Source organism: Pipistrellus hanaki, assembly GCF_964339955.1.
Source record: "Pipistrellus hanaki genome assembly, chromosome: 1".
Taxonomy (NCBI): domain Eukaryota; kingdom Metazoa; phylum Chordata; class Mammalia; order Chiroptera; family Vespertilionidae; genus Pipistrellus; species Pipistrellus hanaki.
Window position 1 is genome coordinate 83,274,306 of NC_140503.1, and position 27,371 is coordinate 83,301,676.

The 27,371-nt window shown below is 40.8% G+C and overlaps 2 protein-coding genes across 6 annotated transcripts in view; one reads left to right on the forward strand and one right to left on the reverse strand.

Moving 5' to 3' along the window:
- Nucleotides 1-6,800: 6,800 nt before the first annotated feature.
- Nucleotides 6,801-9,115, forward strand: INSM2 (INSM transcriptional repressor 2; the record flags this gene model as incomplete). Its single annotated transcript, XM_084860961.1, has 1 exon — nucleotides 6,801-9,115. One exon carries the CDS (start codon nucleotides 6,801-6,803, stop codon nucleotides 8,484-8,486), a length of 1,686 nt encoding a protein of 561 aa, XP_084717087.1. The 3' UTR covers nucleotides 8,487-9,115.
- Nucleotides 9,116-10,526: 1,411 nt separating this feature from the next.
- The window catches only part of RALGAPA1 (Ral GTPase activating protein catalytic subunit alpha 1), a 227,501-nt gene continuing 210,656 nt past the window's right edge, over nucleotides 10,527-27,371 (reverse strand). For 4 of the 5 annotated variants that reach the window (XM_084874263.1, XM_084874265.1, XM_084874266.1 and 1 more), the window contains 2 exons: nucleotides 24,307-24,431; nucleotides 10,527-11,874 (listed from right to left, as the gene is read on the reverse strand). In XM_084874263.1, coding sequence (XP_084730389.1) covers nucleotides 11,726-11,874; nucleotides 24,307-24,431 — 274 coding nt within the window. In that variant the 3' untranslated portion in view covers nucleotides 10,527-11,725. Of the gene's footprint in view, nucleotides 11,875-23,689; nucleotides 23,721-24,306; nucleotides 24,432-27,371 lie in introns of all 5 variants that reach the window. The other variant, XM_084874264.1, reaches the window with a different exon arrangement.

The following is a 27,371-nucleotide window of genomic DNA, read 5'->3' on the forward strand; positions in this document are numbered from 1 at the left end:
GACTTTGCCTGGGCCTCAGCCTCAGGCACCTGTGACTGTGGTATAGGCTGCTTGTCGGTCTCCTGGGCTGCAGCCTGGCAGGTCCCCATTCCTCTTTTGTGAGCTCATTTGTGCATGGCTGGTCCCCATTCCTCTCTCCCCAGTGTTGAGTCCTGAGCAGTCCCAGCGACAGGGTGCGAGGGCAGGAGGGCATGATGACCATTTGCATATTAGCTCTTTATTATATAGGATAGCCATACATTCATTTACCCACATGCTGGGCATTGTTCTAGATACTGGACATGCGGCTGTGGACAAAACAAATGATTAATCTGTCCTCATGGACCTTGCAGCCTGCTGGGGGACAACAGGCAATTAACCAACGATACATCCATGGTGACAGACAAGTGCTATGAAGAGAAGAAAATCTGAATAAAGGGACAGAAAATGATGAAGGGTAATGGTGGGGATAGGGCTGCTCTTTTGTTAGGGTGGTCATGGAAGATCTTTCTGACGTAGTATTCTTTGAGAAAAGTCCCAAATAAAGAGAAGGAATAAGTTGTGAGCATATCTGAAGAAAGAACATTCTGGCAGAATAAACAGCCTTGAGAGGGCAGTATCCTGGTCATGTTTGAGGAAAATAAGGAGACCAATATGTATGGAACAGACAGGATGTTAAGAATAGCCAGGGCCTGGCCAGTGTGGCTCAGTGGTTGAGCATCAACCTATAAACCAGAAGGTCATGGTTCTATTCTTGGTCAGGACATATGCCTGTAATGCGAGTTTGATCCCTGGTAAGGGCATACAGGAGGCAGCCTATCAATGAGCCTTTTTCATTATTGATATTTTATCTCTTTTTCCCTATTCAATCATCTCAGAAATCAGTAAAAAATATACTTAAAAAAAAAAAAAAAAAAAAGAATAGCCAGGAATTTGGATTTTATTCTAAATACTAGAGGCCCAGTGCACGAAATTTGTGCATGGATAGGGTTCCTAGGCTTTGCCGACTATCCGAGCTGATATGGGGCCTTCCTTCATTCCACACCACCCCCTGGTGGTCAGTGCACGTCATAGCAATCGGTTGAACTCCCAATCTCCTGTTCGAACTCCTGAGGGGACACTTTGCATATTAGCATTTTATGTATATAGATGGTGGGAAGTCATTTGAAGATTTTGAGCAAAAAATTAAAATGATCAGATTTACATTCTAATAGGATCCATCAGGCTACTGAATGGAGACACACTTGCAGGCAAGAGTAGAAGCAGACAGACCAAGTGGAGCACAGTGGGAGAGGATCTGAAAATCAGATTCAGAAAATGCTTTCAAGGTAAAGTTGGTAAGAATTGGTAATGGACGGAATGCGGGATGTTTGGCTTGAACCAAAAGTTTCTGGGTTTAGGTTTAGGCCACTAATTGAATTGAGGTGCCATTTACCAAGATGAGGATTAGGTTTAGGAGAGGAAAGCAAGAGTTGTTTGAGATTTGTGAGTGGGTTTGACCTCCAAGTTACAGGCCTGCAGCAGCTGCCACTGGGTTTAACCTTTCACAGGGCATATCGAGGTGAGGGAGCGAGAAATAGAAGAAATACGGTTCCTTCTGAGTAACCCTTCGCCATTCAAATAACTGAGAGGTAGGCCAGGAATCTGAGCTCCTCTTATGCTCATGATGATGCCAGGGCAAGGAGTCTCTCTTCAAAATTTTCTGATTACTATTGTCTCAAAAATTTTGACTTTAAATCAAAGTAATTTATTCCACAATTAGAGATAGCTTAAAATGCAAATGACATGAGAGATAATTCACTGTTTATGAATTTTTATCAAAATAGAATAGATGAAGGTCCTGAGTGCTTAACAGGGGGGATTCACTGGCAAGAAAAAGAACGTAGATAAAGAAAGCGAAGATTTCACCACCTTGCCAGGGATTTCCCTGTTTACCATAATTATTTTTTTTAATTGTTGAAAGTATTACATATGTCCCCCCCCCCAAACCTTCTCCAGCCCTCCCCCTACCCCACCCCACCCCAGGCTCTCACCATCTAACTGTCCATGTCCATGGTCTGTACATATACACACAGTTCAAAGTGATACCTCATTGTGGTTTTAATTTGCACCTCTCTGTGTTTGTCATAATTTCCAAGTGGGAAAATGGAGAAAGAAGAGTTCATATATTAAGGATCTAGGGTCATACCCAAGTGGAGGGCATCCATCTAAATTCTTTCTCTCCCCTGCCTTTTGGCCCTTAGTCTCTCCTCCAGCCCACCGGGAGGCCTGTGGCATGACACAAGCTTGTCGCCTCTTTTCCAGGCCAGAGTGCAAGCAGGTGCCTGGAGAAGGCTGCTCACCTGTGGATTCCCACCCGATGCTGCTCTGTTGTCTCTCCAGCAGTGCCCCAAGGGAAGGGGCACCACGTCTACCTCCAAAGGCAGCTTTCACAGGACCTGCTTCTGAGGTGTGCTGACTGCAAAACATTTTAACAGAAGTTTGAAAGCATTGAAATTCCTACTCACCAGAGGCAACTCCAACAACATTTTGGCATATTTCCTTCTGGTGTTTTATTCTTTTTGTTCTTTCATAACCGAGCTCTTTATTGTGCATGCAACTGTTCCTGCTTAACATTATGGCATATATACTTGTCCATGTCACTTCGTTTTTATGGCTACGAAATTATCTGTAGAGTAGCTGCACTATGAACTCAAGTTATTTTCTGATTTTTTGCAATTAGAAATAACACTGATAAACAGCATTGTGCATAAATCGCTGCCCTTCTTTTGGGTGATTTACTAAAAGAGTAATTGGTGAATTAAAAGGTATACATGTCTTTTTTTTTTCCTTATTTAGATATATATGGGGTTTTGTGTGTTTTATTTTGGAGGTATTTTTTTGTTTTTTGTTTTTTTTAGAGAGAGAGAGAGAGAGAGACAGTGAAAAGGAAGGAGGGAGGGAGGGAGGGAGAGGTTGGTTGCTTCCCACACACGTGGACCTGGAGCTGGAAGCAAACTCGCCATCCTTAGCTAACCTGCACCCCTTCCATGAGTGGACGCTCTAGCCACTCACTGAGCTACAGCCAGGGCGGGTTTACACGTTTTTAAAAGCTCCCAATATACATTGTCAAACTGATTTTCAGAAAGATTATCAAATTATTCCGGGGGAGTGGAGGGAGACATTACTGGATTTGTTAGATAATGTGACAGCAATTCTCCTTTTTCTTTAAATGACGAGGAGGAACAGCTGTGTATTATTACACTAATCATTATATGCTCTCTCTAACAGTACTCAGGCAATGGCGGCTGCCAATACAAGTGCTACAGAGTATGGAGAATACAGACGCACGTGTGCAATGAAGCTCAGGAGACCCTCCTGTAATGGAGTTTGGATGCTCACTGGATGTGGGGGGGTTGAGGGGATGAGGAGCAGAGGTGAGAGAAGGGGAGGGAGTGGGAATGCCGCCAGGAGAGGGGAGTCACGCAGGGGGCAGCGTAGTAGCACCCAGCCGCTCCCTCACACGGGAAGGACTGCAGAGTGAGGGCAGCACGGAAGCAAACCCTTTGGCCACCTGATGATGACGATGTCCTTTGGGTTAACCAGAGATGTTGGGGGAAACTTCTGTAATATGGGGGCCAGAAATACAAACAGCTGCTGGCTGGCCTTCTCCTACACAAATCAGTGTTCCTGAAAATAGCAGGAAAGTTACTCCCTGCACACTGTTTCTGAACTGGCACAGGAAGAACACACAGCAACTCTTTGATGAGTGATGGAATAGATGTGCACGTGGAAGACGGGATGGCTGGATAGATGGCTGGACACATCTGCTGTCCATCTAAGAACTAGCACCGTTCATTCCAAATATTTACTGCATATCAGCTCTGTCAATCACTTCATTAAACATTTCATAACTGCTCTTTTGACTTTTTAAGTTTTCATCTTTTTTTTTCTTTCTTTTCTAGAAACAGACAAACATTCTCAGTTGTTAAAAAGGGACTGAGAGGAAGAGGTCCATATATTGGCATTTCCCTTTTTCTCTCTGCAGCAGATAAAGCTAAAGATACTTTCCCTCATGCAATTTAAAAACCAAATGTCACCCCTAACTTTAAAACTTTAAATGGTTCTCCTTGCCTGTTTTATGCAATAAATTTCAAATTACGTTACCTGCTCTTTTATATTCTTTTTACAATCTGACATATCATGATTTTTTCCTTTCATTCTTTTGTGTATATGAAACATTTTTGTGTGGAAAACATATAACAAGAATGTTCATTTTAACACATTTTAAATGTGCAATCCAGTGGCATTAATTGCATTCACAATGTTGTCCATTAATCATTACTATTGATTAACAAAACTTTATTACTCCAAACAAATTCTATAATCAGTAAGTTCCTATTCCCCCAGAACCTGATAGCCAATAACATACTTTCTATCTCTATGAATTTGCCTATTCTAGGTATTTCATATAAGTGAAATCTTATAATATTTGCCCTATTGTGGCTCATTTCACTTAGTATAATTTTTGCAAGATTCATCCATGTTGTATCAGTATTTCATTCTTTTTTATGGCTGGGTAATATTCTGTCATTTGTATATATCCCGCCTTTTGTTTACACACTTGTCTGTGATGGACAATAGTTTGTTTTTCCTCCCATTTTTGGGCTATTCAGAATAATCTACCATGCACATCAGTGTAAAAGGATGTGTCTTAGATGTCGTCAGTTCTTTCGTGCATATACCCAGAAGTGCAAATGCTGGTTTAAGTAGTGATTCAGAATATTAATTTTTATTATAAAGTGTCAGGCTTATTTAGTTAATTTTATATGATTTCCTGCTATTTAGTAGAAAATACCACAATGATGGTGTTTTCCAAACTTGGGCCCCAATCTATTAGTAAGTTATGAAATAAATTAGTTTGCTATGATCAGCATTTTGAAAAAGGAAATAGAAAAGCAAGAATGCATTGCACTACTTAAGGGCATTCTTTTGTGAATCTTTTATTTCACTTGTGTCTGTGCTGTAAAATATGTCTTATTGTGAGATGCAATCAGAAAAAAAAAAAAATGAGTTGAAGAGTGTGATTTGGAATTAGCCAGAACTCGGCGTGAGGAGACTCTTGGGGCTTGCTTTTTTTTTTTTTTTTTACCAGTTACCTAACTTCTTTTGTGGCTCAATCCCTTCATCAAAAAAAGGGAAAGTACTAATATGTCCTTGTTTTGCCCATGTGTGAAAATATGAGAGATTATTTAGGTAGAGTGCCTAAAATATAGGCAATGATTAACATACATAATTACTCCCAAGTCTGCTTAACAATAGTGCTCTCCCGGTAAAAACACTTCATTCCCTAGAAGGAAGACAGTGTGTACTGACGACCAGACACACTGCTCAGGCTGTTTCTGTACTATGGCTTTGTAAGGAGACTCAGACACCTAGCTCTCTCCCCTTCTTATTCTCACATTGTACTTATAACCATCTTATGGATTTGGCACTTTATTATACATCTGCCATATGTTTTCTACTTATTTCGCAGTTCGGCTAGTGTTACAAACTTTCAAATACCTTCTAGCGTTTAAAACAGGGTGCTGGTTGAAAATCTAGAGAGTCTGGCCTGCAGCACACCTTTTGCAAAGAACCACTTCTACAAGGGGAAGCAGACGTAATCCTGATTCCCCCGGCATGTCTCACTCCATCTGCTCCGTGCTAACATGTCTCTGGGCAGCACAAGTGGCGGGTGTGCGCAGAGAATCCACTTTACGGGAGGACAGTGGGAAATTAGATTCTAGCCCCCTCCCCACCCACTCCCGTGCCCATCGGGCAGGGTGCGTAGATAATCCCCGAGGACCCAGGGCCCAGGGCCCAGGAGCCCGGCGGCACGCACGCTCTCCGCCTGAGAGCCCTTCTCCCAGATGGAGCCTCGCGGCTCCCAGACGCGCGCCGTGCGGATCGATACCGGGCGGCAGACGCCCCGCCGGCCAGTGTGGGCCCCGCCCGCCGCCCGCCCGGGGGGACCTAACCCACTCCCGGCGGACGCCCCGGGCCGCGCCCCGCCCGGCCCTCCCTCTCCGCTCGCTCCGCAGGGGAGGGGGCTTTCCATCATTTCCCACCAGGTCCCAGCAGGTCCCAGGGGCCGGAGCCGCGGCGGGAGGCGCCGGTAGGTGCCCCCAGCGGGGCTCCGGGTACCGGCCCCGGAGGCGGCTGCGGTGGGGAGCGCGGAGCGTGCTCACCCCGGGACTTACCTTCTCCCGTCTTCTTCCTCCGCTGGGCGTCGGGGTGGGGGTTTGGGGGATGCCTCGGGGTGTGGGGTTTGGGGGGATGCCTCGGTGTGTGTGGGATGCCTCGGAGTGTGGGGTTTGGGGGGATGCCTCGGGGTGTGTGTGTGTGTGTGTGTGTGTGTGTGTGTGTGATGCCTCGGAGTGTGGGGGTTTGGGGGATGCCTCGGGGTGTGTGTGTGTGTGTATGGGGGGGTTGGGGGAATGCCTCGGGGTGTGTGTGTGTGTGTGTGTGTGTGTGTGGGTGGGTGGGTGGGATGCCTCGGGATATGGGGTTTCGGGGCGGGGGATGCCTCGGGCAGCCCCCAGGCCGGCCGGGGCCAGACGGCGCGCAGGGCCCGGGGAGGCGCACAGGGGCGCGCTCGCCGCCCGCCGGGGACCCCGAGAGCCTGGCTCCGCGGAAGCCCCGCCCCCGAGCCCGCTCCCACTCCTGATTGGCCCGCGCGGCCCCGGCGCCCGGGAGCCGGGCCTGAGTCTCAGCTATAAAGGCCGCGCAGGCATGCCCGCCGCCACGAAGCTCCCCGCTCAGCCCGGAGCGCCCCGTTCCTCCCGGCCCCCCGCGCCGCCATGCCGCGGGGCTTCCTGGTGAAGCGAACCAAGCGGACCGGCGGCGCGTACCGGGCGCGCCTGGCCCAGCGGGGGCTCCCCGCGCCCGAGCCCCTGGGGGCGCCGCCCTGCGCCCAGGAGGCTTCCGGGGCCCCCGGGCCGGATGCGGAGCCGGCGGCACCCTCCAGCCGGGAGCCGGGGAAGGGGCTGGAGGAGGCGGCGGCGGCCCGGGAACTGTCGGGGTCGCCTTGCCGGGCATCTGGGGTGAGCCCGGGGGCGGGCGGGCGGGAAGGTGCGGCGTGGAGGGCGGATGGCAGGGTGAGCCCCCGGCCCAGCACCAGCCCTGCCAAGCCGGTGGGCGTGGAGCTGCGCCGGGCGTTCCTGGAGCGCTGCCTCCGCTCGCCCGCCTCCGCCGAGTCCTTCCCCGGGGGCGCCGCCGCCGTGGCCGCTTTCTCCTGCGCCCTGGCGCCTGCCGCCGCGCCGACCTCGGGGGAACCGTTCCAGCTGCCGCTCCGGGCGCCGTTCCCGGAGCCCGCGCTGCACCCGGACCCCGCGCCGCTCGCGGCCGCCCTGCACGGCCCGAAGCGTCCCGCCCCCGGCGAACGCGGCCGCGCCAAGGCGCCTCCGGGCTGCGCGCCCGGCCCCGCGGCCGCGGGAGCCAAGAAGCCCAAGGCCATGAGGAAGTTGAGCTTCGCGGACGAAGTGACCACGTCGCCCGTCCTGGGCCTGAAGATCAAGGAGGAGGAGCCCGGGGCCCCGGCCCGCGGCCCGGGGGGCAGCCGCACGCCGCTGGGGGAGTTCATCTGCCAGCTGTGCAAGGAGCAGTACGCGGACCCCTTCGCGCTGGCCCAGCACCGCTGCTCCCGCATCGTGCGCGTGGAGTACCGCTGCCCCGAGTGCGACAAGGTCTTCAGCTGCCCGGCCAACCTCGCCTCCCACCGCCGCTGGCACAAGCCGCGTCCCGCCGTGGCCGCCGCCGCCGCCGCCGCCGCCCCGATGGACCGGAAGCTGCCTCCCCCGGCCTCCCCGGGCCCCGCGGCTGTGGCCGCTTTCCTGGCGGAGGGCAAGGAGAACAGCCGCGCGGAGCAGGCGGGGAATCAGCACCTGCAGCCGAGGGACAGCTCCCGCGTGGAGCCGCGCCCGGACGGCGCCCCGCCGCAGGGCCTCCCGGCGCTGTCCGCCCTCGAGGCGCCGCTGCCGCGGGTCCCCTACGCCGACGGGGTATTGGGGCGTCGGCTGCCCGGGCCGGGCAGTGCCGGTGGTGTCGGGGGACCCGAGATCTTCGTGTGCCCCTATTGCCACAAGAAGTTCCGCCGCCAAGCCTACCTGCGCAAGCACCTGGGCACGCACGAGGCGGGTGCGGCCCGCGCGCTGGCCCCGGGCTTTGGCTCCGAACGCGGGGTCCCGCTGGCCTTCACCTGCCCGCTGTGCGGGGCGCACTTCCCGTCCGCGGACATCAGGGACAAGCACCGGCTGTGGCACGCGGTCCGGGAGGAGCTGCTCCTGCCAGCTTTGGCCGGCGCTGCCCCGGAAGCCCCGAGCCCGGGAGGGCCGCCCGACGGGAGTGCCCAGCAGATTTTCTCGTGCAAGCACTGCCCGTCCACGTTCTTCAGCTCCCCGGGGCTGACGCGGCACATCAACAAGTGCCACCCCTCCGAGAGTCGGCAGGTGCTGCTGCTGCAGATGCCGCTGCGGCCCGGCTGTTGAGGGCCCGGAGACCGGAGACCGGGTAGTTTGCGAGGTTGGCCCCCCGAGGAAACAGATCATGGGAATTTCTGTAGGGCTCTCTTCAACTTGCAAGTTTACCTCATTTCCTTCCTCTGTGTTCTCTCCTAGAAGTCTCAGTAGTCAATGTTCTGACATAGGAGCGACAGCAAAATGTAAAATCCCTTTCCAGAGCAGGTTATGGATATGGATGGCATAAACATTCAAGGCCAACGATTGCCAGCTTTAAATCCCTCTTTCCTCATGAAAAAGGATCCCCACCCCCCTCACCTCCCTAACTCTGAAGGTCCAATGAACCCCATATGACTTGTAATTCCTATGTTCAGTCGCAGTGAATACGTGCATGTCTCAATGTCTACAGTCATTTTTCACCCCCACTGTTATCGCAGGCACCTATTTAGTTTGTTTCAATAGGGTCAGGTATCTTGCACTGTATATTCTGTGAATTAAAAGTTGTGACTGGTGCCAAACTGATGGGGTGGGGGAGATTAAGACCTGTGTCTGTAGAGAGAAAATAGGATATTTGTGCTTTGGGGGATGCGGGGCTCTCCCTGTAAGCTTTCCTTTTCTCAGTGTTAGCCCACTTTTAAGTTAGTGTTTGGAGGTGGGGAGTGAGCTACTTTAAAAGAAGCAGCTGACATATCCCCAAGATGCTCACCTTTAGCTATTTTGTGTGTAGTAAGCAGGAAGAGATACTTTAAACCTTAAAAAAAAAAAAAAAAAGTAATAGCTTTTTGGAAATATAGAACTCATTTTCTGAAGTTTAACTGTTTTAGTAGGGTTTCATCCAAATTGTTTGATGCTCCCATTGTGAACCTTGCACTGTGTATTATAAATTAAACTATGTTCAGTTAAAGGAAGATGTTAATACCTATAATCCACAATGGAGCTGAATGGCAAATCATTCCGTATCCAGTATTTTCTTTTCAGCAATCTGTCTTACAATTTTTATGTAAACCATATCTGGTGTACATGTCCTAAGAGCGGAGTTTAGGACATCAGCTGAGAACTGCTTGACAGACCGCCCGTTTGTAAGACGCTCACCACCAAATAAATGTACATAGCTGGTGCTTTGTGTTTTGTGTTTGTCTTAAGAATTCCATTAAACACAGCCTATTTTTCAAAGCTACATCTCCTCAAAGCCAGTATCCTATTTTTATAATTTTAATGACCCACTTAGATTACAGCCAGGAGAAACTCTATTTTGTAAATGAATGTAATGGTGAGGAAATGCAATGGAAAAATTTCTCTTAAAGTACTGCCGTGCAGATAGAGCTCCAAAAGGCAAAGAATGTGCACTATTCTTTAAGGACACTTTACCTCCCCAAAATATCAACAGAAAATATATTTAAAATTTTAAAGAAATCTAGTTAAGTGTTATTTGAAAATGAAAACAATCATGTTAATTGTGCTAATTAACTATTTCAAGTTGGAATTTTCATTCCATTCTGTTACATATCATCAAACCATTAGCTGTTCATTAAAAAAATTTGAAAGCACTGTAGAAATGTGTAAGCAGTTACTTTGACTTTCCACTTTATAATTCTTCACCTAGGTTGTGGGAAACTGTATTGTTCAATCTTGTTTCAAGGGACATTTGCTTATTGTCTTTCGTAGGAATTTTAGTTTATTTTTTACATTGTTTCATAGGAATTTTTTATTTATAAGAAAATAAAAACTTAAGTGCACAGGTTTTAGAAACCATAAAAAGTTTTATTCCTGAATGTATACTATAAGCCAAGTGAACTTAAGAATTCAAAGAAACATGAGGCTGAGATAAATCGATGCTTTAACCAAGTGCACGGGGTAAAGCTTCTGGCCAGCCCTTTTGAAGGAGTAAAATTTCCTGCATTTTTCATGATTGTGGTAGGATCCCTGTGAAATAAGTCAGGGGTGTATCCTGAAAATTCAAGCCAATTTTTTATGATTAAGATAATCTAGATTTATGCTTCACATCACTCCATTAATCATATAGCCCTGATTATTAAATCTGAAAATACATAAAAGACAAAAACACTAATGGACATAAGTGATAATATTTTTATTATATTACTAAATACTATATATTTTTTTCACTGTTACAAATTTGTAGATACTACATGAAAGATGATACATAATTTCTATTTTATAGTTTGTTGTATGATGTATTTACACATGCAGTTAGTACCGATGCCATGCTACATTTCCTTAGGAGATGCCCATTTAAAACAAAATATGAGCAAAATGTGAGCAGCTTATCTACTGTAGGGAAACACTTCTGGAGAGTGGAATGTATACCAACCTGCACTTGCAAGTTCAGTATTAACAATGTTAGATTTAATTTGGACTCCTGGTCATGTTACTTTTAAAAAAATATACATAATTTAACACATTTATATCAGAAAAGTTTTTTCCTTCTTTCCTTTTTTCCTCCCAAGTTCCCCTCTTTATGGTATTTAGGAAGGAACATAGATACACCAGGATCCACCAGCCAATAATAAAGGGCCACAATCTCAAAAAAAAAAAAAAAAAAGAGGGGGGGGGGCATTTAACAGTGATAACATTTCAAAAGCAAAACATTAGAAAAATATTAAAGCTAAACTTAAATCAAAGTTAGCACAGTGATTTTTCTGGTTATTGGATAAGCCATGGTGTCACCACACAGCCAAGAAACGAGGCATTGCTTTGGGAAGAAAAAGTTAATGCTAAAATTATTTCAGTTAGAATTTGAGATGCTAAAAGGCCATTTATTTTAATGTTTTATTTTCATAACATAAATAATCCATACACATCTGTATATTAACAGATTTGCAACTTTTGCTATAACTTTACAAATGCTTAAATTTAAAAATTTACATTTGTAAAAAAATTATATATTTACTGAGCCCATAAAGTTGCAATGGGGCATGATAAATAAAATAATGAGAACCAATTCTATTTTGGTTCAAAAGTAATCATGAAATTAAAAGTAAAACTTCTTAGACATAATTATCTAGAAAGGTAAAGGGGTATTGAATGCCCCTCTCCCCCAAGGCAGTTTAGAGTGTAGGGGGGAAAAACCAACTGAATAAACAACTCACATCTAAAATATTAAGTTACAAATTATTTAAATCCAGTGTTCTTTTTACAATAAATGTTCAGGAAGGAACATGCATGCTGTGGCAAACATAAGAGCCGGAAGGGTTAACACTATGTTCATGCTGAGGCGGCTACTGCTGATCTCTGCTGGGCTGCTCGTCTCCTTAGGATTTATTGGCTGAGCCAGAGGACCGACGCAGCTTCATGGACATACGGCTTTTGCTAGTTCGAGGAGACATTGGAGAGGCCAGGTCAGCCCCATCTACCTGCGTTGCTGTGGGAGTTTCACTGGGTAGAACCTCTGGGTAGGAGCCTGTGGGGAAAAGCAAGAGCTTTAGTACAGGTCAGGCTATCCAGCCTCTCATCCCATATAAAACCACCTGTCGCTACTAATCTGTAGCAATGGATCCCAACCTTTAATGAGGTCTTTTGAGAGGGAAGAACAAGCCCAAAACTTGCTTGTTATAACAGTTTACTAATATTTTATTTAAAACCCAATGATCTGGTGGCTCATGCCATCATTTTAGCAAGAAAGTGCCAATCCTTATTTCCAGAGCCAGAATCAAGCAGAGAGCTCCCCAGAAGAAGCAATGGGAAGCAAAATCTTTGGGCCAGAAAGGACAGGGATCCAAAGCAATGTTAGCATGCAGGACGGCTTAAGAAGCAGGTAAGGACCCATTCCTATCTCTAGGGCAAAGGGTACAACCAAGAAAAGGGCCTTCACTGCCTAAACTTGAAAACGACAAGCAATCAGTTCCAAAAGGAAGTCAGCACGATGAGACCATTGTATATGCGAGGTATTAAAATATGTTTTCAAGAAGGAGGAAGAGGACAAGAATTCATATTCGAAAGTCAGTTAAAAGGACAAACTGGCCCCTCAAAATGTCTCCATTTAAAAGAGATAAGCAATACTTTCTTTTCCTTAAAGTTTTGCAATTATATAATCCAGTCCTAGGAAACAGGCAACCAGTTTTTTAGAAGATATAAAAATTTAAAAGCAAAGTTAAGTTCAAATTAGAAAATTCTTTGTGTCATTTATAAAGCAGTTCTTCACTTCTGTATTTTATTTCCATGAATTGATTCTTTAATATACAGCAACTCTACAGAACTTTGCTCATTATAGGCTCTCAAATATTTTCTGAATAAATAAAAAAAATTAAAAATAAAAGCCCAGTTGGGTGTGCATAGGAGGCAGCTGATCAATGTTTTTAACTCTCTATCTCTCTCCCTTCCTCTCTGTAAAAAATCAATAAAATATGTTAAAAATATATATATTTAGCTAAAACCGGTTTGGCTCAGTGGATAGAGCATCGGCCTGCGGACTGAAGGGTCCCGGGTTCGATTCCGGTCAAGGGCATGTACATTGGTTGCGTGCGCATCCCCAGTAGGGGGTGTGCAAGAGGCAGCTGTTCGATGATTCTCTCTCATCAATATTTCTAACTCTCCATTTCTCTCTCTTCCTCTCTGTAAAAAATCAATAAAAATATATTTAAAATATATATATATATTTAAAAATAAAAAAAACCTTCAAAAAAACAAAGGAAATCAGCAAAGATAACAGAACAATAAAGTTTAAAAAGTTCTGTATATTTTAAAGCACTTTAATCCAGATTTCTGGGCTCTGTATACATGGAAATTTTCTTTATAGGTGTCACAAACGGACAGATACACACCATATAGGTTGCAGGCTTAAATTTATACATCTCCTTACTCTTTAGGGAAAGCTTTGGCATATTTGTTAGCCAGGTAGCACCTCATTAACACTTTAAGCTTAGATATAATTATACTAGAACTTCCATATAGTAAAACATTTGTGCTTAAATTAAAATAATGAATATTTGTAAGGAAACACAAGACCATTCAATAGGGATACTGGTCCTACTGAGATGCATCCCTTTGATTAAGAATGTGTCTTTGTAGGTCACTTCAAAATGTTTTAAAGGCCAAATGTTCTCATTATACTTATGAACAAACATACATTGTCAGAGAAAAAAATTTTATTACTCATAATCCAGGTCAACTGCCCTGCTTTTCAAAGCAACTTCTTCAATATTATTTTTTTTCTAACTGAAATGAGGTTGGCTTTCAAAATACAAGGAGATGGAATATATATATTTCTGTTCACTTTTACTCATCCTGAAGATCTGAACTGGTTGATCCTGGAAAACCTCAGGGAGAATATGAACCCATGGCCCTTTTTAGGAAAGCACTGCAGATGGACGGCAGAAGGAAGGTGAAGAGCAGTGGCTCATGCTTTTCTGGAAATGCATGTTATTCCCGCCAATCAGGACAGGCTTTCCCATGGCTGTTTACCTTGAGATGGCCAATGTTTTCTAGCGGAGGTTTTGGGAGGAAGAGAACTATCACTGCATTTCTTTCTTTGTTGTAAATGAAGAAATGGAGTAGCGAGCAGAAGTGAGAAAACAAAAGAGAAGATAGATAACAGACATGAGAGACACTGCAGAATTTTACAGGTGTTAACCAAGGAGCAGAGAAGGGAGTAACCAGGTTTTTAATATGAAACACAACTGGTCATGCAATGTGTTAGAGTGATGATGTATCACATGAATGCTTTGTAAATTCAAATGTTATACTTACCAACTAACAAAACAAGTTCAAATAGGAAAAAAGGAAAGAAAAAAATTTTCTGTGAGAGATGCTATAAACATCTATCTTTCAAAGTGTTCACTGTACTGGGGGTATGTTATCCTGCTCACTCAGCATAGTATCCTTAGAGCTATACTTACTGCCCCACATGTTAGCCATAGCTGCTGCATTAATTAAGTTAAAATGAAATATAAAAATTTCGCTTCTCAGTGAACTTGCCACATGTTAAGTATTCAGCAGCCACACGTGGTTAGTGGCAAGCATACTCGACAGTGCATTCAGAATATTTTCATCATCATAGAAAGTTTTATTGGAGAACACCGCTTTAGGAGTATGCCAAATTCAAAGAATATTTTCCTCAAAAAGAGGAATTCCCATGTCTCCCTTACAGCCTGCAGCATGAAATTCCCCCTTCAGTAAACCGAGTCAAACTGCTTCTTACTGTGCGTAGACTATAGCTATGAGTACCTCTTCAATTTTAGCCAACAGTTATGGTAAATACTCAGCATACCCAAACTCTACAAATAATTTAGGATAGACAGATCTCAACTTTATTTATTTTTATTAAAAACATTTTTATTTATTAGAGAGAGAAACCAATTTGTTGTTCCAATTACTTATGCATTCATTGGTTGAATTTGTATATTCCCTAACCAGAGAATGAAACTGCAACTGGCATTTTGGGACAATGTTTTAACCAACTGAGCTCCCTAGCCGGGGCTAGACCTCAGTTTTAGATGTAAAGAATTCAGCGATTTCATTTCACATCCTATTCTGCCTAAGTACTGATTTATATCACCTGAGTCATAAAGAATGTTAATTTGTTTCTATTATTAATATATCCTCAAGTATAAAGTTTAAAAAGTATCTATGGACTCCTACATTTATGCATACTGTATCCGTTACTAACACTGGTACAGTACTCACACAGACTGTGTCTATATCTTAAAGATATAATAAATTGACTCACATATTGTGCATAGATTACAATAAACTATTATTTCAAATACATGTAACATGATGAATATGACTTTCTGGATCTATACAGATTATATATAGGAACTTAATGACTAATTGATTGTGGCTTTGTTTGTACTGCTTACTAATAGGCATGACCAGTTTAAACTGCTAAAGTTATAGGGTAGACATAGCCTTTAAAAATATTGTGACTTTGAAAGCAATTCCAATTAATACTGAAGTAAGAGGCAATGTGATCTGTTAGAAAGCATGGGCATGGTATTGTTAAAGGCCAAATTTGTCATGTTATTAGCTTTTGGATCTTGGGCAAACTAACACCAGACAGCTTTCTTATTTGTAAAATGGAGACAATACTAGTTATTTTGCCAAGTTGTGAGAGATTAATGACAACATATGCAAAGATGCTGGCAGAGAGCAGGTATCCAATAAGTGTAGCCCTATAATAAGATTATTAAACACATAAGAGTAAAATTAATAGACTTTAAATCAGAACAGGTGAGGATTAGAAAAGAAGAAATAGAAATTGGAAATATTTTTGAAGAAAATGACCACTTATAAAATATAATTGGTGAAATGTGGAGAACACAGCATACCAGAAAGTTTAGTTTTGGGGAAATTAAATAATTTATCTACTCTTATGCTAATATTCCTATACTATATAACCTTATATTAAAGGATGCAGATTACCTAAATAATCTTATGGCTTTAATTTGTTAAAGGAGGTGATAAGTGATTAGCATGTATTTACCACTGAAAGTCATAAAGGAAATAACACACTTAAAATAAAATGGCACAGAAATATAGGCAAAGAGATTTCATTTTAAGATATTTAAGAATTACCATTATTACAACTTAGAACATAATAGTTTAAGCTGTCATATTTTATCTCCTTACAAATGGGAAAACTGGGTTTAAGATATATATATATTTGAGATCATGCAGATAATAAACAGCAGAACTAGGGTTTAACCCAGATCAGTCTGATTCCAAAGTCCATACTTCTCCATGGCAACCTAAAAACTATTTTTAAAAAAGAAGACGATCTTTCAATGAGTGGTAAGGTAGAGCCTTAAAAATCAAAATATTTTATAATTTCTAATTGTAAATATGACATGTGATTGGGCATTTTCTCTCTCTCCTCTCTATTCCAACAGCAAGAAGGGGTTGAAAATATTTACATAACATGGGTAATTATTATAGTTAAGATCATAGACTCTAAAGTCAGAATCTGGCTTTAACAAGTACCAGGTGATTCTGGATAAGCAAAAAAAAAAAATTTTGTAAGCAAACTAAAAAAAGAAAACCTCATAGAATTGCCATAAAGATTAAATGAGAGAATGCATGTATACTACTTAACACAGTGATTGCTCAATTATTATTTTACTATTATCATTACAAAATTTTTACATTTTACTATTATCCTTACAAAAATCATTACTTTGAATGAATGTTCTAAGTGGAAATTGAACATAGTAATTACTGTCACAAAAGGTTAATGGCTAAGAGACAACCAAGATGGAGGCATAGGTAAACACCTGTACTTGCTGCCTCTCACAACCACATCAAAACTCCAACTAAAAGGCAAAACAAATGTCATCCAGAACCAAGGGAAACCTGGTTGAGTGGAAGTTCTACAACTAGAAGGAAAGAAACTGAGAGGAGGTGCAGAGGCGCGAAAGTGCAGAAGTACAGCGAAATGGGCTGGCAACTGAGTACACTGTTGTTGTTTTTCAATTGGGAGGGAGATATAATACAAGCTCTGAGCTCCAGTTCTGGGCCAGACTCTGGGACCCAGACTAATTCAGGGAGAAACTGGATGTCTGGCATTGGGGCAGGAATGTGAGGACGGCTTTCTCTCAGAGGTGCTCCCAGTGATCATTGCTCCTGCATGGGGGCGCAGGACACAGAGACCCAGGGACCTCTCTGGAGAAGGGCTGGCTGGCAGCCATTGCTGCTTGCTCCACCTGGTGATTCCCTGAGGCCCTGCCCCACCCAATTTACAACCCCTCCCAAGCTGTGCGCAGAGGCTTTTGAATATGAATGCCCTGTCCCTCTTGCAAACTAAAACCTAACAAACTGCAGCTGGGTCGGAGAACTCCAAAGTGTCCAAAAGAAGGCCTCAGACCCTGCAGTGGTAGCCTGCATTGCTTCACATCTGGGCCTCATCTGGGCACTTCCAAACCCCAAAAGAGGAGGAATTTGCAGATCTCTCTGTAGTTCCTGCTGGGTGACCCCAGGCAGTGGCTGACTTTGCACCTCCTTGGAGATCCAAGAACCAATGTACCCAGTGGTCAATGTGAGAACATACAAGATTATAACCCTTCACATCCATAAGCAAAACACTCAAGGGGCAGACTCAGTGAGCACCAAAGCTCCACTGAAGCAAGTCCTGCCCCATAAAGGTGTCTCCTGCACACAAGTTCTCCCATTGTAGACACAACTGATCCTCACAGCCAATTGGCCTGGAACTCAATTCCTCCCAGTGATACCAATAGCAATCAAGGCTTAAATACAACAAGACTGTGCACACAGCCCACAAAGGGGTGCACCAAGAGTGTGAACCTCAGGTAATTGGGGAAGCTGAGCCACTGGGCCCTATAGGACACCTATTACACAAGGCCACTCTATCAACACATGGAAGCAGCCAAAATGTGGAGACAAAGAAACATGTTACAAATGAAAGAAATGGAGGAAAGCAAACTACTGGATATAGAGTTCAACCATGGTTATAAGGTTACTCAAGAATCTTCTAGAAACCTCCGAGAAATTTAGAGAGAACCTCAAGGATATAAAAAAGGACCAATCAGAAATTAAGCATACACTGACAGAAATAAAGAATAATATACAGAGATCCAACAGCAGATAGAGGATCCCAAGAATCAAGGCAAAGATTTGAAGTATGAAGAAGCAAAAAATACCTAACCAAAAAAGAAAAAAAAAATTCAAATATATGAAGATAGTGTAAGGAGCCCCTGAGACAACTTCAAGCGTACAACATTTGAATTATGAGGGTGCCAGAAGAAGAGAGAAAGATACTGAAAACCTCTTTGAAGAAATAATGACTGAAAACTTCCCCCACCTGGTGAAATAAATAGACTTACAAGTCCAGGAACCACAGAGAACCCCAAACAAAAAGAATCCATAGAGGACCACACCAAGACAGATCATAATTAAAATGCCAAGGGTTAAAGACAAAGAGAAAAACAGTTACTCACAAGGGAGTACCCATACGACTATCAGCTGATTTCTCAACAGAAACTATGCAGGTTAGAAGGCAGTGGCAAGAAATATTCAAAGTGATGAATAGCAAGAACCTACAACCAAGCTTACTCTACATAGCAAAGCTATCATTCAGAATTGAAAGTCAGATAAAGAACTTCACAGACAAAAAAAAGCTAAAGGAGTTCATCACCACCAAACTAGTATTATATGAAATGCTGAAGGGTATTTTTTAAGAAGAGGAAGAAGAAAAAGATAAAGATAAAAACTATGAACAACAAAGTGACAACAAATACATATCTATCAATAAGTGAACCTAAAAATCAAATGAATAAAAAATCTGAACAGAATAAACTGGTGAATATAATAGAATCAGGGGCATAGAAAGGGAGTGGACTGACAATTCTCAGGAGGAAAGGGGTATTGGGGGTGTGAGAAGAGAATGGACAAAAATCTTACACCTATGAACAAGGACAGTGGGGGGGGAGGGGTAGGAGGGTAAGGGTATGGGGTAGGGTGGGAACTGGGTGAGGAGAGCTATGGGGGGGGGGAAAGAGGAACAACTGTAATAAACTGAACAATAAAGATTTATTAAATAAATAAATAAAAAAGGTTAATGGCTAATACTTTTAGGCTAACCTAGTGATATGAATAGGAATCTGTTTTTAAAAACACAGTAAACAAATTTATAGTTGATGCTATATGTTGAAGGAAACTGATTTTCCTATTGGCATTTATAAAAATTATTTTAAAGATTATATCCTATTTTTAGGATATATGCAAATTGACCATCACTCCAACACCCAAGATGGCCACCATAAGATGGCTGACAGGGGAGGGCAGTTAGAGGTGACCAGGCTGGCAAGAGAGGGCAGTTAGGGGTGACTGGGCCAGCAGAGGAGGGCAGTTGTGGGTGATCAAGCCAGCAGGGTAGGGCAGTTGGGAGGGACCAGGCCTGCAAGGGAGGGCAGTTAGTGGCGACCAGGCCTGCAGGTAAGGGCAGATGGGGCCAACCAGGCTGACAAGGTAGGGCAGTTAGGAGTGACCAGGCCAGCAAGAGAGGGCAGTTGAAGGCAATCAGGCCAGTAGGGAAGGGAAGGGAAGGGCAATCAGGCCGTCAGAGGAGCAGTTAGGTATCAATCAGGCTGGTAGACAGAAGTGGTTAGAGGCAATCAGGCAGGCATGCAGGCAAGCGGTTGGGAGCCACCAGTCCTAAATTGTGAGAGGGCAGTCGGACATCCCTCTAGAGCAGGGGTCTTCAAACTACGGCCTGCGGGCCACATGCAGCCCCCAGGGGAGTCTGATCCTGCCCGCCAGGTTTTTTGGGCAGTGAGCGCAGCCAAGGTGTTACAGTAGGAATTAGTAGTTCATATAGTCCGGCCCTCCAGCTCTCTGAGGGACAGTGATCTGGCCCCCACTTTAAAAAGTTTGAGGACCCCTGCTCTAGAGGTTCCAGATTGGAGAAGGTGCAGGCTGGGTTTAGGGACACACACTCTAGCCACGTCCATGAATTTTGTGCACCGGGCCTCTAACGTATATATATAACATCTTCTGCGTTCCTAAAATATATTCTTTCAGGTTACTTTAGAAAGTAAAGTGCAAAATGACTTTTAAAGAAGAACACTGAGCTTAAATGGTTACCTAAAGCAATGGCTAAATTTTGATGATTTGTTCTATCCAAAGGTTCAAGAGATGGATCTGATCATCATAACACGATCCCATCTACATGTGGCAATACAGATTTTATGAAATAATAGTAAAATAGATTAGAATGAAGGATGATGTAACATTTGAATCTTATTACTAATTTTTATAATATTTATTTAAATAGCAGCCTAACTTAGTTCGATTCCCAGTCAGGGCACATGGCCGTGTTGCAGGCTCAATCCCCAGAGTGAGGCATGCACGAGGCAGTCTGCAAAAAACATATGAAAAGGAGGCAGCCGATCCATGATTCTCTCTCATCACTGATGTCTCTATCTCTTTTTCCCTTCTTCTCTGAAATCAATAAAAACATATTAAAAAAATAGTAGCCTATAAATTTTCTCAAGGTAATGATAGTTATATGTAGGTATAGGTGTGTATATTTATGTGTGCATATGAATATGTGTAAATGTGCATATATAGAGTCAAACACTATCAATCCTTTAGTTTTTAAAGTACTAAAATTTCTACACTTAATTTGAAAAAAAAAAAAACCCCAATAATTCCAAGTGGAGTTATATACTAGCTTAATACTACACAATAAACATTAAACATATTTATAGCTGGTGATATTAAAAAGACAACACTGGAAAAAAATGAGTACTATTTTTAATGTTGAAATTGAGAAAGACAATGTTTATTGCGCTTTTCCAGAAAAAAAAAAAAAATCCTGTTTCTTGTTGGCATTCCATAATTTCTTTTATTAAAATAAGGCTTGATTTGAAAAGACAATGTGCTATTAGGGAAAAATATCCAGATTTTGAACTACCAATGTAATTTGGTCAAGAAGAAGAGTAATTTATTTGCAGAGTCAGAAGAGAGGTGTTCATGAATATTAAAAAAGTTTAAAAAGGTCACTGTAAAACTTTTGATATTTTCCACACACATGCCTGACAAAGATAAAGGGATTTTTCCTGTAATTTTTAAAAAAAGAAGGGACAAGAACAATCTAATAATGTTTTAATGTAGTTATCATGATGTCACACTTTGTTGATCTCCCATATCTCCCCCTTAGGGAGAAAAATAATTTCCCGTTAAGTATCAGTCTACTGCCAGAGTCCATTTTGAGAAAATACAGTTATGAAATTTGTGGAGCAACTATGATACACCAAAAATGCTTTTCATATCTCTTTAAATAACACTAAAATTATTTTTTAAATCTTTTTTTTTTACTTTAATGTTATCACAGTTGGTACATTACTGTAAAATAGAAAGTGGGTTTTAGTTAATCTTAAATCAAGTTGTCAACTTAAAAAATAGTATTTTTCACATTATTCCATTAAATAAAATTATGTTATAGGATTGGTTAGAAAGATATATTTTTATATGATTGTCAATTTAAAATTAATGCATTAGTATTGATCAGTATTATTTTATATACATGAAGTATGCATAGAATATTTAAAGTTAATTTTCTCTTGCAATTATGAATGCATTTCCTCAGTGTGGCAAATTTTATCATATGCTAAAAAGTAAAAGTGAAACAAAAACTTCCATACTGCTATTATGTGGTTTATTTCATGTGTTCTCTACCCAACTTTGACTTACACTTTTAAAGAGAGTTCTACATGTATGGGGTGGTTTAGGACAGAAAAATCTGAAGTAACTGGAAAAAATAAAACAATAATTTATCAGGAACAGAATGCTTTTGTTACTGCAGAAGTAAATATTTCATTTTTATATTGTGTTGAACTGAGAACCACTCTGCTAAAAATTTCAATCTTTAATAACTATGCAGTTTGCAAAGAACATATAAAAAGGTATCTGATAATACTGGACTAAGTTATTTACAGCAAAAACAATCTCTTAAAGAGTTTTTTTCTAATGGTTCCTAAAGGTAAAGACAATTAAAAAAAATTAATTGAATGTTCTATAGCATGCTATATCACAATTGAGCTGTTTTGCACTAAAGTTTTCTTCTTCACTGCACCCCCCAAAAATATTTTATATAATCATATAAAAATGTATTAGCTTTATGCATTACTATTTAATAACTGTCAGTTTTATGTTCAACAAGTTGTAAAGAAAATACTGGAATATATTAAAAAATGAAGCCAAAAGAGCCTTGACTTGGTTACTGTATCATCCTTTACTTAATGCCTCAGAAAGTGAGAATATTTACTTCCCGTATTATATATATAAATACAGGCAGTCCTTGGGTTACGTCGGAATCGACATACGTTTCGTGGTTACGTCGCAATCTCCCATTTATTTAAAGAAAAAGTTCCATTATTTTGACGTAAGTACATATGTGCTTTATGTTGTTTATTATTTATTTACCACAAGTAAAGTTCAGAAATTCTTATCTTTCTTTTAATTATGTTTTCACTGTTAAACTTCATTGCGTGGGTTCCGACTTACGGCGAAAATTGTGTTAGTTGCACTGTAGGAACGGATCTCCGATGTAAGCCGAGGACTGTGTGTGTGTGTGTGTGTGTGTGTGTGTGTGTGTGTGTGTGTGTGTCTGGCGAAATATGCAGAATAGGCAAAAAAGAAAGGAACATGAAGAAGAGGACTGTGAAGGACTCCAGTTGGTAAAAAACTAGAACATTAAAAATGACACATTTTCTACATTTAAGGGGAAAATTTAGTTTGAGTGTGGTCCCATTATCAATGTTTTTCAGTTGTGAAATATATAGCTTGACTATGTGATTCACAAAAGTATTATTCATATATATTTTAATAATCTAGTCTATCAGATATTCTCTATTATTAAAAAGGGCATTTTCAGGTATACTTAACTAGTTTTTATTTTGTTGTTCATTAATTTACTTTTAATATCTTTCTTTTGCCATCTTTCTTTATGCTAAGTTGAATAATTTTAGATAGTATCAATCCACTGAAGTGAATCTTAGGTTTTTTAATCTCTCTTTCAAAAGATTCAACCTAGTCATCATTGCTAATAAGTCTTTTATATTAATCAAAAGAGCTTTAAGATTTTAGGTATAATTATTTTTCTAATGTCCAGTTAAATGATCACAGAAATGGAAGCTTTAATTTCATCGACTAAATCTCAATTGAGAATTACAGTAATTTTTTTTTCAAATAAATTAGGCAAGAAAAGGAGTACTATACCTTTTAAACTTATTTATCATAGAAAAAAACTAAAAAAGAGAATTTGAAAGAGTTACTATAATAAACTTCAAGTATACTGTATTATCTTTTCCTGCTTCCTTTGAACTCATAAAAAGTCATCGTCATATTTCAGATGCCTCGTACAGTGAAAGGCACACAACAGAACAACTATTTGGTGAGTTAAGATAATAAAAATGCAACACATTATAAAATACAAAGACATACCATTTCAGTTCAGTAGTACTACTTTTTTCATGCTGAGAAACAAAGAAGGTCAATACAAGAAGGTGTAACTAATTTCAACCAAGGGGTTTATTATTAGTTATTTTTTATACCAGAACCAGTGTTAGTGTTTCATGCAGACTTGGGTTAGTAAGTATAATTCTGAAAAAAATTTAGTGATCATTTCTGAAATGTTTAGTATGAACCAGGGCAGTGTTAAGTTTGCTTACTGTTTGATTTACAAGCTTAGTGCTTGCTAATTAAAAAAAAAAAAAGGAAATAGGGGAAGAACAAAGAATGTTTTGGTTGACACTTTGTCTTACCTTCAGATAAACAGAACTGATATTTAATGATCTAAAGAGGGAAAATAAAATAAATGAAACAATCATAAGGAGTACAAAGTATTACAGAATAGGAAGGCCATGAGTCATTTATTTTTTACTGATTTCTTCAAAATTAGTTAATAGTAAAAATGCAGTACCCTTTTATCATCTTTAGATATTATAAAATAATTAGCTATTTTAAGTCCTTTTAAATCTAGACCACTCAACTTTATTTGTAAAATTAGAGATAAGACAATATTTTTGGCCATAAAATTCAATGCTCTAAAGTTGCCAGTGCATGCTCAACTTGTGTTTCTTTCGCAGATACTTCCTTCAGTAGTGATTCCGCCCATTAGCTCAGATAAAATGTGGTGTATGTACTTGTATGAAGACTGTTGACTTTCAAAGAAACTCCATGTAGGTAAAAGAAAATATGAATCAAGTTTATAGGCCAGATTCAAATATTAAATAATGATGAAAAATATTTATATTTCAATGTTGAAACTGGAATTTTATTCAGGCATGTTTTCTATTATTTTAAGAGTTTTTAGAACAAAAGGGTATTGCATTTCAAGTTCAAATAATGACAAGTAACGAACACTTGCTTTTAATCTTACCAGCATCCGGCGGTAAATGATGGTAGGGAGCTGGAGAAAAAACCTGCGCCGCAAAGTCTTCAAATGTCGTTGGTTCTAAATGGTGCTGGACAATAGTTTGCAGGTACCGTGCCCTCTCCTCATAGCTGATTTCCGTCAGTTAAGGATAAGTTAATGCAGCTTATATTGAAAAAGAATAGACTCATGAAAAAGGACATTGTGATTGCTAAGCCATCAGTTCTTGATAAATACAATGATTCATTAACCTTGCATATATCAAAAGTATGGCTTTTTAAAGAGTAAAAAATATGGTTTTTAACATGTTTACATTTCAGGATATCACTATAAATGGAAGCTTAACAGGGAGACATTTATTAGAAAGTAATTATAATACTGAACTGTTAGAATAAAGAAAGTTAAGTTTACTTGAGAAAGGATCAACTGCTATTAGGTCAGCCTATTTTTAGTCGGCTTCAGATCTGCAGATTTGCTCTGAGAAGCCATACAATAAATATGATAATGCTGCTTAAAATACTATGTCTGAAATTCTATATTTTTCATTTGTAAAGATTTATTGTGAAAAATTCCTGCATATCTTCCTTTTTTTCTTTTCTTCTAAAATCTCTGCATTTTCCCAACAATTGTCCTCATATTGAATGGAAGACTACTGTTGCTATAATCCTTGAATAACTCCATGCGGTTAAGATAAATACATAGTTGAATCTGTATGTCAGGAAAAACCCCCAGTCAATTATAACACTGAAACAAGCAGGAATATTTGCAAAGAGACCACAGGACTCCTAAATACTGTCTAACAAAGCATCTACAGGGCACTGACACTGACAGAAAAACACTGTACTTCCCTTTCACCACATTTTCTTCTCTGATATTATTGACAAGCAACCAGTACCTTGAAGTGTTGTTGCTTTTGAACAACCCACTCCAGGCTTCCTGTTTCAGCAGGCCTGATTGTGCTGTTAGCACAGAGAGGGCGAGAAAGAGAGAGGATATTTCTGTTGTTCACGAAAGCAACTATGGAAATGGCTGTCAAAATGTAGAGCAGCAGGCAGCAACATACAATTATCAGGAAAAGCTCACATGCTGACTTCATGTTGTATAGTTCCTGAACTGAGAAATCAGTTAACCTTTCTTCTACAACTTTTAAAAGTTTTCCTGCTGTACTCAATATGCTCTGTTGATAGGCTTTACCTAAGACATTTAAGTAAGTATAAAGAATAAAAACAAATATGCCTATTGGTTTTTTTTATTCCACTCTGATTTTTCTGAAACTCATTTAAAAATATTTTCTCCTCAAAATTCTTATTCTTTGGAAAAGAAAATTACAATTCAATTACTGTAGTTCTACAATTCTAGAAATTATATCCCAAGTCTATAATCTAAATCAAGGAAAAAAGTTGTGAAAGATAATTAAAAATTCTAATTCAATGGGACTACCGTAGTCAGTTATATTTATAGAAGTTATTAAGAAGAGGGGAAAAAAGCATCAGAGTAAAGGTAAGCCTATATCAATAGGTCCTTGACTTAGACTGTGATACCCTTTGACCTCTAAATGGCTTGAGTAATTTCTCCTTGTATTAAAATTTATTTTATGCACTGAAATAATATGAATTCCAATTCCGTGCCATCCATTATTTTCAATTCTGCAGACTGAGGTTGAACTTCAAAAGAATTTTACTTCTGAAATGAGTAGCAACAGGACAAGATTATTAAAATGATCAGTGGTAAGAATTTTAAGGAAGGATCATATAGACATTTTTGAGTGTTAACATAGAAAAGAAATAGAACACACTTTTAAAAGAAGGTATATGGTTATAAATGGAAAAGGATGAAACTGATGGTTCAATCTAAATAATACCACATATCTCACAACTTGTTGGAAAGTACTTTTTTCATGGGGGAGATTCACAGCTGCTGAATTTTCTGCAGTTAATAGAGTCCTTTGATTCACAGCAGTGCCCCTTGTACAAAAAATACTGGCCTTTGTGTATTACCAGAAACTAATTTTCTATTTGGCTGAAAAGGGAAAAATGGGGTTATTGCTTCTCCCTCCCACAGAGCTTTTCATTATGCCTGATGCACTCAACTTCTAAGCTCTTCTGAGAAAAAAAATAACTGAAGAGGCAAGAGGTAGAAAAATGAGCTTGTTAGCACATTAGAAGTGAAGTATCTTGGTGGGCCCTAGAAATTCCCAGTGGTGTGTTAACTTATCACTCTATGCATGCTGGCACTGATAGTCTCCCAATTGATCACTCTCTTTTCGCACCAAAGGTGCTGCCAGGAAGCAAAGGCTGAAGGCCCACAGGAGAACAGTTTGCTATCAAAACAAGCTGTTTTTAAAAGTCTGCTTGAATGGGTAAAATGCTTCATGAAAAGTAGGGTGGAGACACCTACCTGCTTTTAAAATGCTCTACTTTCAGAGGGCTTATAAACGAAATATTTCACTTTATCTTATTATATTTAGAATTTACACAAAAATTAAGCAGAAAGAAAGCAAATGTTAATATTTCTAAAGCAGGAGGATATTTCCAATGTAGTAAAATTTATCAAAGCAAGACATGACTATCTAGGTAAAATACATTTTGAAGTATAATTATACTTCACTATACAAAAAAAAAGGAGACATAAAACTATACAAGCTAAAATGATCCAGATATAATATATTCATTTATTTAAAAACACAGAATGTATTTAATAAAATCACGTAACATCTTCGTTAGTGAAAATTATGCTTTCTAAAACGATTTTAAAGAGTGAAACAACCAAACCCTGTTGGTTTGGCTCAGTGAACAGAGCGCCTGCGGACCAAAGAGTCCTGCGTCCAATTCCAGACAAGGGCACACCCCTCAGCTGCAGGCTCTTCCCAGCCCAGGCCCCGGTCCGGGCTCATGCAGGAGGCCACCAATCGATGTGTTTCTCTCACATCAATATTTCTCCCTGTCTTTCCCTGTCTCTTCTACTCTCTCTAAAAAACTAATGGAAAAATATCTTGGGTGAGGATTAAGAAGAAAAAAAAGTGAAACAATCATTAGTGATTGAATTTAAATTAGGCAGTCTAATGTTTGAAG